A 15,712-nucleotide genomic window follows, 5' to 3' on the forward strand; every position below is an offset into this window, starting at 1 on the left:
GGGCGCGGGGCGGCGGGGGCGCCCGCGGGCGGCCGGGCAGGCCTGGGCTGGGCCGGGCGGTGCCGTGCCCGGCCCTGCGGGGAGCGGGGGCGGCCCGGGCCTGAGGGGGGCTGCGCTGGAGGAGAGGCCGAGGTCTGGGCCCGCTGTCCTCACGCCTGAGGGTTAGCCTCAGCCTTACAGGAGCTTTTTTAAAAATCTAACGGCTTCTCCTTGTGCACGTAAACGCGTTATTTCTCTCTCCGTAAAAAATACACGGAATAGTTCTGCCGTGTATTGAGAGAAATTTGACTGTTGCTGCTGGCAAGGACGAAGACAACGCCTTAAAGATTAGCTTTTAAGAGCTGTGGTACCTTTTAAAAATGGGTACAGTGAATATTCCTTATCTGCCGTTTTAAGCATCCTGAGTTTTTTGCTTGGCAGCGATCTGCAAGTTTTCTGTTTGTTTTTATATTATTTGTATTATGACTGGACATTCCTGTCATCTTCTGTACTACTTATTATCAGTTCTCCTAAAATTTTTAATCATGTTTCTTTCCTTCTTTCTTCCTCTGACTTAAAACTGAGAAGACAGTGTCTTTGCAGCAAAGATAAAGCTTCCCTTTCCTGTGGTTTTTTGGTTTAAGTATATCTGTAGACAGAGGACATTTCTTTCATCTTTTGAAAGATTAAGTCAAGCTTGTAAACCATTTAAGATAGCTTTAACAGTGAATGTTATTTCTGATAATCACTAAAATATGAACAGTAATACCTGATTTTAGGTAGTTTCTTGACTCTTGGTTCTCTGTTGGGTTTTTTGGGTTTTTTTTTTGGTTGGTTGGGTTTTGGTTTGTTTTTTTTTTTTTTTTGTATTGGTAATACAGTAGCTGGACAGCATCAATATGTCAGTTAATCCGTGCTGTTTTGTGTACTGTTTGGTGTGCTGGAACATGATCTTAATGAGTTATGGTACATTGGCCCTAAGGAAGGATAGTTACTCCCTGGTGATTTTTGAAAGCAATTTAGAGTCTTTAGCTTTTGCCAAGATCAGTGGGGTTTATCTTAAAGTTAACTTAGTTTGGGTGGGTTTGTTCCCACTACCACCACCAACGGTTGCACTCTCAGGGGCAAGAGATCCTGAAATGTTGTGCAATTAGCACTGTCATTCTTGTCTCTTAAACCTTCTAGACAGTGAAAGTTGTCCACTTACATAGCTTGTTGATACTCATGACAAAAACTCATCTGTGAAGTAGGACAGCTTTTTGTTCCTGTGATCCATGAAAAGAGCACTGGTCAGCCTAGTGTTTGAAATAGTACTGGTGCTTTTCACAGGTGAAGTATGACCTCCTTGAGATCTCTAGGAAATAATAAAGAAGCCTTAATGTCTTGAAAAATATATATGCATTGGCATGGGAGATGTGAGAGACCTGTTTAATGGATAATATACATCTGCATTTCTAACTGTTTCCTGCAGAAATAGAACAGCACAACGGCTCCCTCCCCACCTACCCCAATTGTCCTATGCCCTTTATAGCTCCTTCAGCAAGTAAGAGTTTTTGTAAGGAAGCTATTTCTTTCAGCAGTCTACAGTTTGTCTTAAGTGGAGCCTAGTAGAAGTAACATTCAGAATGCAGTGGTGATAGGAGCTAATTTTGAGAGAGAAGCTATTTAATATTTTGGTGAGAAAACAGATGTGGGTAGATTGTGTTAGGCTTCATCTTGTGCTTAGCAATGTTCTAGAATTTGCAGTCAAAGAAGTAACCTGTAGTGTAAATCGCTTCAAGCTAGCATTAGCTTAGGAACCTGGCCTGGTCCAGTGTGCCCTGACATTTGGGCTGCTGTGGATTTTGTATCTTATGAAAAAGAAGACTTTTAGGCCCATGGTTCCGACACTTTTAAGGCCCAGGAATCTTCTACCTACCCTCAAATCACCTTACAGTCTATGGTGTACCTAGACTGGACTTGTAATTGAATGTTCTGTTTAATGTGATTTCATGGACTAGCTGTAAAGAGCTTCTCATAGCCTTGCAGACTGCTGTTTGGAAAACTGTGCTAAGACAGCAATCAGTACCCAAGGTCACTTGGGTAAATTTTGCTTGTTTCTCTTTCTTCCTTTGTTTGTCACTTTTATATCTGTACTTTCTGGGTCAAATTTGTAGTGGTGCAGACTAGTACCATTTTTTAATAGAGTGAAATTGATTGAAGTTATTAATTTTATTTTTTTGTGTGATCTGCCATGTTTCCAAAAGTGAATAATAAATCCATTTTTGTTCCAATCACTTATTACCTTGATAGCTAGAAGAGTGGGGTAGAAAGGGTATATTCTGCTGCTAATGATTTGGGAAATAGCAGAAAAATATAGATGGATGGTGTCCCTAGTTTTCTTTCTCCTGATGTTGTTTGCTTCCTTTTTTTTTCAGAGCTACAATCTTATTGACCCCCAGTTCAGACTAGCTTCTCTCCCATTGCTCTATCTTAATAGCTTTTTGCTGTTAGAGAGCAGTGCAAAGAACTTTCTCCCCTGATGGTCTGAATTTGCTGTGCATAGAGGGTCCTGTTCTCCGCTTGATATAATGAGGAACTGGTGCTAGCTCCAGTTTTTCTTAGGCTGATAGTATGAGCACTTTCCTGTCCATTCCCCAACGCGTGGGGTTTGTTGGTTTTTTTTTTTCCTTCTGCTGCTGCAGTGATTTGCTTATTGCAGCAGCAGAGAAATGTATTTTTGCTGAAGCATTTACTATGTTCAGTACGAGTTTTCCAAGGACACCTTTGTCTCTTGGTGTAGCTGAAGAAGCTGAGTGTATAGGAATGAAAATGTGATTTGAGTGTTTTTCTCTGTGGATCATTGTTCAGCTGCTATGTTTTCCATGCCTTTGTACAAAACCAGAAAAGATGAAATCTATATATATGTTTTTCTAGTGCTGATTCCTTCCTCAAGCAGAGCTTGGCAGATTTATTACAGATGAGATGCGGACAAGCAGTGACTTGAAACATGATTGAGACAGCCGGCCTCACTGTAGTCACTTCCATGATTTTAGAGTTGTGCCAGACAAGCCTAGAGACTGGCATGGACATGATTGTGTAGAAATGTAGTAGAATTAATTTTAACTTAGATTATCTACTCTAGATTTGGAATTGGGATTCCAATTATGAAAGCTTATCTATGGGAACTTAAACCCTAAAAAGATTTAGTCATCTACATTTAATTTACTACATGAACTTTGACTTCTGTACTAAATAAAGAGATGGTGCTTCAAGATTGTTTTCCTGGCTTATACCCAAGAAGTTCTTTACAAGTAGTGGAGTGCTTGCAGTTTCTTCTCCTCTTTGTGTTTTGCTGTCCACTAAATGTACATTGGTGGAAACTGCTGTCACTAAAAACACCTTACCTGTTGAACCCAAAGTATAATGCTTTTTGAGGTTGCTGCTCCCATCAATCTGCTCAGTAAAAATAGCTCATCTTGGTAAGTTGTTTCGACTTCACCAGGACCTGAAGAAGAGGCAGAAAAACCTGTGAAAACTAAGACTGTTTCTTCCAGTAATGGAGGAGAAAGTTCGAGTCGCAGCGCAGAGAAACGGGCAGCTAATGAAGAAGCTGAAGACTTCACCACAAAGCCTGCTCCTGCCAAAATGTCCAAGTTTGGATTTTCCATAGGCAGTCAGACAGCAAAGAAGGCATCTGCAATATCCATCAAACTAGGAGCAAATGTAAGTCGTCTGAAGGCTTTTAATTGTAAGGGAAGTGAGGCAAAGGGAGAAATACTTTGGGGAGGCTTCCTTGCAGAAGGAAGGCCTTGAATTGCATGTGGGTGACTTGGATAAAGTTTAAGAAAGCATTGCAGGGCCAGCTAGTCATGCATGTGTAAGTACTTCAAGGTGATTAATACCAGGTCAGTTGTCTCAGGAAGCGTAAGACTTGATTGAAATGAACTGTAGATCTTTGAACATACAGAGTAATTTTGTAATGAGATTTGAGAAGTCTGGAATAATTTCCTGAGGGAAATGAGCAGACTTGTTAAACTGTTGAGGCTACTTTGAAATGAGTGTTGGGAGCTTCATTGCGTAGGATGCTTAAAGCTACAAGAAAACAAGTACTCTCCTAGATGGCTTAATAGGTCGTCTTTCACTCCAAAGATACTATTTTAGCATGGGGAACTATAGTTTATTTTTCAATGACTTTGCCTGTTCTTTGCAAGGTCACTAGGATTCATTTATACTACATGCAAGAGATGAGGCTTCATTACATAGGTTCCTAAGAATTCTGATCCCCTTTATTGTCCAGTACAAGGTATCCCTGTCCTTGTTCAGATGTGAATCTGATGCTTCTCTTTGCTACCAAAGTAGTCCTCTACTAGCTTGGGCAAGGACAAGCCAGATGCTGCCTCTCTATTTAATATAGTTCATTTACACTTCCCACGTACCACTGTGATGGATACATTATAAATCCTTGTCTGGATTAAATTCAAACTGTAGTCGAGAAAGGTTTGCACCTGCAATGCCAGCATTTTCCAGATCTGCAAAAGATGAAAAGAGTGCTCTGTTATTTTGAGATGGGAGGGAGATGCGGGCTGGCAGCTTTCTAGGGTATAAATGCAATCAGGTCAGCTTAGACTTTGGAAAAATTGACAAAGCTGCCTCTCTGAGCCACTAGCAAGCTCTGATTTCTCATGTAGAAAGATACTTCCAGTGGCAATAAATTTGGCTTAGGATTTCTGGCTCACTGAATTTAGTGGGTGACTGACAGTGCACCAGATTGGACAGTGCTGAAACTTACCCTGTTTCTTTTTAGTCATTTTTACTCCCTTGTTACCCATTCTTGTGGAGCTGATGCTTTAAAAAATGGCACAACATTTATACGTTATACGCTATTGGTGAGGAATAGCTGTAGACAGTCGCATAAGGACTCTCTGCTGCAGTATCAGCTTCGAAACTATGAATGTATATGAAATAATCACCAGTAAAGTCAAAATGGAGGAAGCACTGTATATAATTGATTTAGATAATTGGTAGTACTGTAGAAGCAAACTGTTACTGATGACTCAATGCTTTCTTAGCGGTCTCGAAGTTACTTTCAGTATCTCTGCTGTATTACATGTAACAGCTGTGAGTTTGATAGCTTCTTACACTTTAAATAGAGGAAGGTATTTACTGGAAATTAAAATAATACTTTTTAAAGGAGCCTTATATTAATTGGACTGTGTGATGCACACTCATGCTAGTTAAAAAGTATTGAATTGTTTTAAGCCAGAAAGCTGTTATCTTGTTAAAAGACAAGAAAACAGACGTATTCATCTTCCTGGCATTGATGGATAAGAATACTCCAAAAGAATAATGGAAACGGTGACATAGTAAAATTTTGAATACCACAACTTGTTCAGGTTCTGATTTAATTGTTCATGTCATGCACCAGTGGCTGCATACCCCTGCAGTGTGCTAGAAAGTTAAGACTTGCTTGTGGGGAATTGTAATATGAGAGGGCTCGACTTGCTTTTCAGAGTATATCACACACAAATGAACAGCCATTTTCCTTTTTCATTAGAGAGAAACCTTTATCTGATTGATTCAAACAAAAACACTTTTCCTCCCTCACTGCCCATTTCAGTGAAGATGTTTGACTTCATTTTACCAACACATATATATAAATACCAAGGGTAGCTTTTTTGAGTTAGTAGACTTACTTTACTTGTGCGTTTGGTCTTTTTCAGAAGCCTAAAGAGCCTGTTCCAACCCTTGCTCCAAAAACCCTTTCTGTAGCAGCAGCTTTCAATGAAGATGAAGATGTGAGTAATAAGCTAGTGATCAACACAACTTAAAGTACCCTTGTGGGTTAGAATTAGGCAGAGAGAGTGGGTCATTTAAGGTTCTTTACATAAATGTCAGGGATTTTCAACCTAGAAACATCTCTTGTGTTTCTGTTTAAGAATGTACAACTTTGTAGCTCTGTGTTGGTTCAAGAAATCATTAAAGTACTGATAACTTTTCCCTGAAAATGAGATGCACAACATCATTTGAATTAATGGTGGCTTTCTCTGGGCTTGATAAAGGGGAGACAAAGAAAAGCTGTGCTGCTTCTGGTTTGCTAAATATTTTATTGTTGTGTTACTGCTCCATCTTACACAGAGGTGAACAAAGGAATTTGTATTTCTTTCTATAACCTTGTAGAACCTCTGTTTTGTTCTAAGTCGCTTTGCTTTCCTGTGGGACTGTAGTCCATACTTTATCTTGTCAGGCATTTGAAATGTTCAAAAGATAGCGGCCAGCCACACTCTAACCTCCTTTCTCTCTGTAGAGTGAACCAGAAGAAATGCCTCCAGAAGCCAAGATGCGCATGAAGAACATTGGAAGGTAGGTCAGCTTTTAACTATGGTTTGGGGAAGGGCAAGTGTGTGAGAATTCCTTCTCGAGCACAGGTCAGATCTTGCAGGTGGTTTAGAAATATAGGAAGATAGAATACATTCAAAAAGTTTTTCTCCAGAAACAGGAAAATTTTAATATAGATATTTTCTAATGTTTCAGCTGTATGTTAAAAGTAGTACATTTACATTTGCACTTTGAATCTTATCTGCCGCCTTCTTTCTGAGGAAGAAATTGATTCTGTATTAAATAGAAGCTAGCTTTCTTCTTGGAAAGGTAATAGGTGGGAGTTCCTGCTTGCTGCTAAACTTTGTATCTTTCTAGTTCTCCATTTTATAAATTGCCCTGCAGTAGGGTAGTCTGCTCAGATTTTTAAACTCCTGTGCAAGGGGAAGATGAGAATCATCTCTTTCAGAGAGACAAAGAATAGCTTGTGTACTTTTAAAACAAATATATATAATTCTTCTGCTTGCCACAAATTTGAGTATTGGGCCAACCCTAAAATAAATAGGGACATTTTCAGAAGAGGCTTCACTTGAGTTAGGGATGAATTTTGAGCATACATATTTTAAAGATGTTTGTCATGATAGACTGCTTTTAAAGTCGGTTCCCTGGAGGCTCGCTACTGTTCAGTGGGGTTTTTTCTCTAGTAGCAAATTTAGATCCTCAATTTTGTAGCCCTTGCAACAAATTCTTCACAGCTGGCAGCAGTTACTGCTGCTCCCACCTCCTCTGCTGCCCCATCTCATCGCTCTGTCCTGACATGCTACAGAGTGATTAGTTCTGTGGCCAACTTGCAGTTAATAGTGAGGACTCCTGATGTAATGGAAAGAAACAAACGTGTGGCAGGTTGGGCTTGAAATTGGTGTGTTCAGTGTCATGTTGCACAAACTACTACAGCTGAACTGACTTTCTCAACTGATCTTGTTTTACTCTTCACAGGGATACACCAACCTCAGCAGGACCAAATTCCTTCAATAAAGGAAAGCATGGTTTTTCTGACAACCAGAAGCTATGGGAACGAAATATAAAATCTCATCTTGGAAACGTCCACGACCAAGAAAATAACTAAATGATGTGGATTGAGAGTTGGGTGTTTGGGGGGAGGGGAGGGTGTAACGTTAAAGGAACAGTTTCCTTTTTTAAGAATGGCATAAGACTATCTTTGGAGCCACTTTTTTAAGATTTTGAGTGGTACACTAATAACTGAGTTTGAAATTAGAGGTAATTTATGTTTTGTATACAGATTTCAAGGCATTTGCTAATTTTGTAGTTCCATGTGATTAGTTTCAAAAGGTTACAGATAATAAAAAAATTGGAGTGGTACCTTTTTAAGATTTTTTTTTTTTGTCAGTGATTAATTAAGGTGGATGAAAAAGGTTACTGTCTCTTTAATCAGGTTAACATTGAATGCTCTGGCATTCTCACTTCTGGCTCCCTCTTCATAACAGGAGAAACAGTTGAGTCCTAGGAATACTGCTAAAGAAAGTGAGGATTGTCTTGTGCTAGAAGTGTTACGACTATTAATTTGAATATAAACTTATGCAGGAAATGATAAGAACCTGGATTTTTTTTCTCCCTGCAGTCACCTTTTGTTAAGTCTCTGCAAACTAGGAATTATGTTGCTCTGAGTGGCTCTGGTAACTTAGCTCTACTTTTGTTTAAAACTTCATGTAGGATGTGTAACCTTCTGTGGCCCATTTCACCTTAAGGAAATGGGCCTTGTCTGTATATTAGATACAGTCTGTAAAGAATATTCACTGCAAAGGTGAATCAGTATTTTCAGTGTGCTCCTTTTAAATCATTAGCCTTGAGTAGTGCTTGTTAGCATTTCCTTGTGGTACACAAAAGCCACCACCAAAAAAGACAAGCTAGTGTACATTAAGCTTAACATTTTGTTGAAATATTTTTCTTTACTATGCCTAGAAGGAATAAAAGCCACACCAAAAATCGGTAACTCACTGCTTAAGTATGAAAAATCTAAGATGCACTTTCCCTCTCTTGCCATTTAAAAAAAAAATGCCTTGATGCCTGTGACCTCAGTGGACACTATCAGGTTAAAGAAGAATACTGTATTTGCAGTCCTAATGCTTCTAACAAGTGTCAACTTCAGAAATAAAACTACTTTTTCCTACCTGCCTGCCTTTCACAGTAATTTTCAACAACCACATTAGTCTGGTCAGTTTAATTTCCTAGCTTTCATACTGCAGAACAGTGCTGTAAGATTTCAAACCTAGTAAGGACTGTCTAAATTTCAGTCTAATTCAGATTGCATGTTTTTAAACCATTTTACTAGCAGTAGCAGAACTGGTTAAGCAAAAAGTTACCAGCACATCCCCCCCACCCCAAGCAAACATTTTGGGTTTTTTTCCAGGTTATTTTTAATAATAAATTCAGGTTATTTTTAAACTCAAATACCTGATAGTGTTGACCACTAAATTAATTTCAGCCTGGAACTGGTTGTAGAATTCAATGAGTTAATTGCTTTCATCCTGCCTCTAAAACCTTTCTTCATGCTAAAGTTGAACCTGTGAGTGCAGAAAGGAAAGTGCATCTTGAAGTGTATTTTTTTTCTTTTTTTATTTTAGGAAAGCTCTGACCACTTAAGACTTTTGAGTTTGTAAGTTCTAAAAAATATTTTTTTGTATTTTTGTATTGTATGTGTAATCTTTTTTTCTTTTGAAGTCTGATGCAGTTGAATACCTGTAACTATTTTCTTTAAAAGCCTTGTTATAAACATAACATAAAAATGTATACATTTTTTTTTTTTCCATAGCAGAAATCCTTGGTTTATTTAAAACAAAACACACTTTCGAAACTGACTTTCAGGACTTCCAAAATTGATTTGGGCATTACTGGAACTAGGCAAGGCAAAATGAAGCATTTACTTTTCACTTATTTTTATCACGTGTGGTTATGTTTGTCGAAATATATCCCTTTAAGATAGTGGTAATTCACAGTGAATAACTATTTTATCTTGCTCCTTAGTAGTTACTTGATACTGTCTCAGTCACTTCAATTAGGAAAAAGCAAAAGGGAACTTTGAGTAAGAATAAGAGGATGACTTTGAGACCTGTTCTTTTTTTAGTTAACCTGCCACCAACAATGTCTTCTGCATCTTTGGCTGAAGTAGACATTCATTTCAACAGAATTTCCTAGTACTTCAAAGTTCTTTAGGAAATTGCTAGGCAGAACAGCAGACACGCTAGGAAATACCTTCCATGCAAGCGAGAGAGCTAAAGTTGTATTTATCTTACATTTATTGACCGTGGGAGTAAGTACATTTATAGACCTTGTGAGAGACTGCAGCAGCTTCTAGGTCTCAGCTGAAGGTGAGCAGAGATCCTGCCTCACTCGATGTACGAGTTCTGTTCCTTCTCAGTGCTTCACGGAAGAAAATCGATCAGGATGGCCTGAATCCACTCAGGACTGAGTGCCTAACAAGCTTGATCTTGTAGCTGCAAGGGTGTCTGCTGGTGTTTAATGTCTGACGCGTGCAGGAAAGAACTGATCTGAAAGGTATTGTCAAGGCAAATGTTAGCTAGAACTTCACTTGAAGTTCTAGGCTTTTGTTACAATAGTCATGGTCTTTGCATGAAGATAGTCTTGGGGGTGTGTGTGTGTTATTTTTTCGTTCTTTTTCTAAGAATACTTGGGAATCCTAAAATTCGTGGTAAACTGCCTGATTTAGCTATTTTAAGTGCTTCCAGGAGATATGCTGAGACCTTTAGCTGCTTAGTATAGCAAGGTATGTATACCTATCGGTGGTTGAAATGTCTGTCCGTGTAACTTGTGCAGTTTTATCTCAGAAGGCTTATGCTTGCTTAGCGGTAAAGCTTTACTTAGCACCTGAACAGCTTGCAAAACATGCAAGACGTTAGGTGAAGATATAAGTAGTTACCCGGTAACCTTCTCTGTGCCACCCTGCAGCTAGGCTGCTTTTGAGCCTGCTGGGTTGTGGATGGATCTAAACTCATCTAATGCTAACTATATTAAAGTAATAATAATAAAAAAAAGCACAAACTAAAAAACAGTGCAGACACCTGCTAGTGGCAGCGTTTCAGGCACTCCTGGGTGTAGCCCCTTAGACACCTGATTTCGTTCCTTTAAAAGCGTAGGAGGTGCACTGTCCAGATTCTCAGCATCCGTATTTTATCAGCAGACAGAAGTACCCAACCAGCCTGTCTGTAAGGTGACTGATGGATGCTATTTTAATTTCATGGGCTTACTCCCATGTCACCGATGACCCAAGTACAGTATTCAGCCAACTTTGACAAACCCAACTATCGTGTCCTAACGTGACCGCCACCGCAGCAGCCACAGCTGCATTCAGGCCTGATGCGCTTGATCTCTGTCTCTGCCAGATTCGTAGAGCACCTCCTTGTCAGAACTCACGCGGCTGCGCTGAGTTCTGTCTGCTGGGGGTGACTCTACCAAGGCTTTCATGGTGAGGAGACTTGGAGGAAAAGTCAGCTCTTGAGAAAATGGTGGCTTCTGCTTCCTGAAGAGGCAAACTGAGGTTTTAAACTATTGGAAATCACTGGTGTAACCAGAACTCTGTCTAGGCTGCTGTAAGGTGAGAAGATTAATCTGTTCGGAGAAGCAACAGAATTTCAAGAAGGCTTTTTATCTGTGTGGTTAGTAGCCTTGACAGGTGTTCTGCAAAAAAAAAATTGGGGTTTTTTTTAATTCATTATAAAATTGTAAGTTGAGGAATGCTGAGTAGTTCTGCCCTCAAGCTGCAGAATGGAAGGTTACATTCTAAAGTCACCATAATTTCTCTAGTTCCTCTGCCAAGAGATGCTAGAACACCATAAAAATTGGACAACTAACAATTTGCTTTTTACTCTAGCCTATTAACACCTTCCTGATTTCTTCTGGTTTTATTAACGAAGGGATCTCCTGCTGTTCCCTAATTTTGGTATATTGGCATCTTAAAAAAGACTATGTAGTGCTTGCTTGGAAAGCTACTTGTGTTTAGTCATTTGGAGCCGTTGCCTCAGGATAGATGCATAGTTATCCATAGAATTAAAAGCATGAAACGTGAACTGTTCACTTGAACTCTGTATACGGCGTGTTAAATTTCTGTTGATAAACGTCCATTTAAAAGTCTGGAGTGGTGGGCATCCAGGCAAAATTTAGTTACCAAAGCAAACCTTTAAGCTCTACAGTGCACACCTTTTGTGGTATAGATACATATATGCCAGCTACCCTTTAGGCTAGGTAGAGTGCGTAAGAGTGGCGGTGACTGTCAGAGCTAGCAATTAAGAGTACGTATTTTTTGATTCAGTGGCATATAGTGAGATCTTAAAAACCTTTGCTAATCTTGTGACATAGTTCTTAAATTTGGTTCTTGGGGATTGGATTTCCTGACGAGATGGATGCACAAATAAAGCATTTGTGGTTCTGTAGTGAGAGCTCCACTGAAACTTGACATCATGAGCCTATGTTTATGTTTTCCTTGCAGTACAAGTGTATTAACTTAAGGTAATGCAAGTCATAATAAAAACATAATTATCTCTCCTTTTCTCCCACAGCTTTCCATAATTTGTAAACATAGTAGTTGCATATAAAGTCTTGGCTGCTGCTCGGTAGCTTGTTACAAAATTGTAATTCTGCCTTTGCTTTTGTGAAAGAAGTGTAACTGTGGTAGCCTTTCACGTTCATACGTACACCAGCCTCCGATACATAGAATTGCAGGCACCAAATACAGCGGTGTAGTGTAAAAAGTAATTGCGAAACTAGCAAGTATGTTAGGCTCTGCTTTATTTTTGTTGCTCAGATGCTTGTTTAACACAGCCCTGTTCACATGTAAAATTTAAGGCCATGACAAGAAGAGCTTAGGCTACTACACATCTAAAAGCACTAAGTTAATAAATACGGATGTTACCATCTGTAAGGCAGGGCACTTTACCTAAGACAAGAAATACTGCCCTCAGGACAAAACTTTTATAGGGGTGCAAGAAAAACTGTTAACTTTCCGAAAAGTACCTTCAAAGTCACACTAGGCTTGAAAGCATATTCCCCAACAGCCCTGCGCCTGAGAGTGGCAGCGGTGACCTGGAGCCTCGCACCTTCAGCAGCTGGAACTCTTCTGCAGGAGGACAGGTCTCAGTGAAGAACTGCTTGAGAGGTGCTAGGTTCCCACCACGTTGTCGGGAGCAGCTGTAAGACTGACTCCTGAATGTTATCGTATTAAATGTACACACCGTGCCCATGCTTTAGGAATTCATGGCTCTTCCTTTAACAGCCAGGAATGACGTGGTTCGAGCTCCAGTAGAAACTAAGGGGGGTAGAATTATCCACACATCACTTTTTGCTGTTTTTCACCTGTAATTGCAGCCCTATTGAATAGCATTTGTTCAATGGTGGGCCACATCATTACTCGTCAGCACTCAGCCTTTTGAAACCCCCGTTTTTGATTATATACTTCCCACTCAGCTTGGTTACCTGTATGGGCTCACAGAAGAGTTAATACGCCAAAACGCTCCTAGCATTTCCCCTAGGAATCGGGATGAACCACAAAAAGCAACCAGCCTTTCTGCAACATCGATGTTGCCTTAAAGTTGCTCTAACTAACTGCAAATGAAAAAGCCCCAGCTGCCGTTCGTTCCCACACCAGGAAGCAGCTGTACAGCTCATCCTTCAGCCGGGAGAGTGACGCTGGAGGACAACTTCCAAGCCACAACCCCTGCTCAAATACCAGTCCCAGAGCAGGGGCCAAGGCAGAAGCGCTGTTACGATGGTTGCTTCCGGTTTCTGTACCATACTGCCACCCAAAGTCAAGGGAAACAACATCCACCCGAGACAAGCTACAATGGTTACGGCTGGGTATCGGAGGGCCGAGTGGATGCCTCATCCACCAGGAGGTCGTGCAGCCAAAGTGGCTTCAGTGTAAATACACGCTGTCTTTTGTTAATGTTGTGCTCCTGTATAGCCCTGTTCTGGCACAATTTAGGAGGGCAGTGGGTCTCCTTTCCTCATACAACTTAATTTTTTTGAGACTTAAGCAAAAATTTAAAAATAGGTGTTACTAGAACCATTCAGACCAGAAATCTACATCTATATGGAAGGTTGAATACTGAAGAGGAATAAATAATTCTGTAACACTTCCCTCCCAATAAAAACAGCAGAATGTACAGATCAAATTCATTATGTACAGGAATTCACTAGGAATACTTTATAAATGGACACTTCTCATGAACTTTATTAAAAAAAATCAAATTAAATAATATCAACTGCATATTTGCAGTCTGACTTCAAATAGGTTGCAGAAGGGTAGTGAACGTCTTAAATTAAGAGCTGAAATCTAAAGAAAAACATAAGGCAACTTCATGCATATGGGAACAGCAAAGCTAAGAGTGACGCCCCCCGTTTACCTCATGCCCTTCTGAAAAGGTAAGGCACACTGCGTTAGGAAAGGGGGTGCCACAACATTCAGCTTTGATGTTCCTGGCTGAGTCTTGTTCAGGAAACAACTTTTTTGCAATTGTTTGTTTGTTTTTAAACGGCAGGCCATCAAGTCAGTTAAAGCATGTTACAGTGGGTAACAAGGCTCCGAAATTCAGATTCATTTCTGTCTCTTCCATAGGTTGGGCAAATAAATAAATGCACCAAAGATTAAACTAAGGTGCTGGTAATATTCTTTCTGTAAGGTAACACACTAAATATACAAATAATGTTCTAGCACTATTTACAGCTATTTTTCCTTGAACATTTCCTCACTTTAGTAACACATCATTAGTTGTAAGATACAAACATTGAAGTAAATTTTAAAGTTTACCTAGTGCTCTTTTAAATCTTCTCCCATCATAACGGCAGTATTTAAGCAGGATGGCTGTCTCCAGATTCTTGACCATACAAAAATTCAAGAGTTATAGCTAGCAGTATTTTTTTTTTAAAGTATTCATTTTAGTTTTACTCCATTTGGTAATTAGAGAAGAACACAATTGTAAAGGGCTGCAGGATGTACAAATAACTACATTACTTCTCTGCAGGAAGACCTTGACCTTTGAAATAGTCATCTACAGATTAATTCGGATCCAAGGCAGGAACTCAAAACTACATATTGCTTAAAAAATTTTCAACAACTGCTTATCTACATGCTTGCAAAGTATAAAAAGAACAGTCCATTCTGTAGCTTAGTAGACATACTCAAATAGTTAACTAAGATGAAAGGTAGAGATACTAATTCAAATGAGGTGGTTACTTTGTCACAGATTTTGCTTAAATTTTGTTCAGGGGGTCTGTTTCACAGGTAGTACAGAGTTACACGCAGGTAACTTTATTTAGGACGTTTACCCTGCAATATTACAGGCTTCGGGCTCCTTGGATATCTTGCTGCTGTCAAAGTTGGGAAACATTTGATAAAACTATAGACTGAGAACAACTTAAAGAATACAGTTCTGATTGTTCATCCGTGTAGCACGGTTCCTCGACAGACATGTTTCTTGCTTAAAAAACACCCGAACAAACAACAATGAAAGAACCCACACCTTGTACAGATTAAGATATGCGCTGTTCGTGGTATTGAATCAGACGTTTACACTCGGGCCAAGCATGGCTGTGATTCATGCTCACTCGCAGGAAAACCTAGTAAGAATTTTTCCATCTATGTGGCCTAACGCCGGGAATTAGCTTGCCCCAGATGTGTTTTCTTACAGCAGCAGTCATAAGGTCTTCTGGAGACTACGGTATTTTGAGAAAAAATTAATTTTTACCCCATACTAAGATTTTCAGAGTTCTCTATCCTGATATTGCTGTGTGTCCCATTTGGGAATTATCAGGGCTCCTCCTTTCAACATGATACAAGACAAGATCAGATCGTAACTAGCTGGATGACTTCAGTATATTTATATTCCCAAAGAAGTGTGCCATTAGACCTTTTTCCTTTGAGAGTTTCTACATCAAACGTAATGCAAAACTAGAAACGTCCATCATTAGGTTGCCTGCTTTGGATACATACAACAATGCAGGCGATAGCTTCCTTTATGCAACCAAACATCCTGAAACAAAACATGGTTGTGCGCAGAGGATGAAGCGTAAGCTCCTCACTCACAAATAAAAAGCAGTTTACTTCTCTAAGCAGGCTCCCTGCAGTGGGCCGTCCTCTGGTCAACATAAATTCACAATCCATCTCAGAGAACCACTTCCTCAGACTTCAGTGGACCCCTGCCCATTATCTGTAAAACATTTCACAGCGTTTTGCTGAACCTTAGACCTGCCGCCCACCGACCTGGAGTTTAAATCAGTTCTTCAAAACTGGGATTCACTAACTGCCAGTGGTGCATCTACCCAAAGAAAAAAGCCTCACGTCTTCTGTATGTTGCACGAAGCACACGCTGCACGAAGCATTCCAACATCCCCTTGTCTTGGGGAGTAA

At 39.8% G+C, this 15,712-nt stretch overlaps 1 protein-coding gene across 1 annotated transcript in view; it reads left to right on the forward strand.

Moving 5' to 3' along the window:
- PCNP (PEST proteolytic signal containing nuclear protein) overlaps positions 1-11,851 on the forward strand; it is a 12,385-nt gene extending 534 nt beyond the window's left edge. The window contains exons 2-6 of the mRNA XM_009289818.1: positions 1,451-1,522; positions 3,464-3,684; positions 5,682-5,756; positions 6,266-6,321; positions 7,273-11,851. Of these exons, the coding sequence (XP_009288093.1) occupies positions 1,451-1,522; positions 3,464-3,684; positions 5,682-5,756; positions 6,266-6,321; positions 7,273-7,402 (554 nt within the window). The 3' untranslated portion in view covers positions 7,403-11,851. The remainder of the gene's footprint in view (positions 1-1,450; positions 1,523-3,463; positions 3,685-5,681; positions 5,757-6,265; positions 6,322-7,272) is intronic.
- The last annotated feature ends 3,861 nt before the right edge of the window (positions 11,852-15,712 follow it).

This window comes from Aptenodytes forsteri, unplaced genomic scaffold (assembly GCF_000699145.1).
Source record: "Aptenodytes forsteri isolate BGI_AS27 unplaced genomic scaffold, ASM69914v1 Scaffold61, whole genome shotgun sequence".
NCBI classification, from domain to species: domain Eukaryota; kingdom Metazoa; phylum Chordata; class Aves; order Sphenisciformes; family Spheniscidae; genus Aptenodytes; species Aptenodytes forsteri.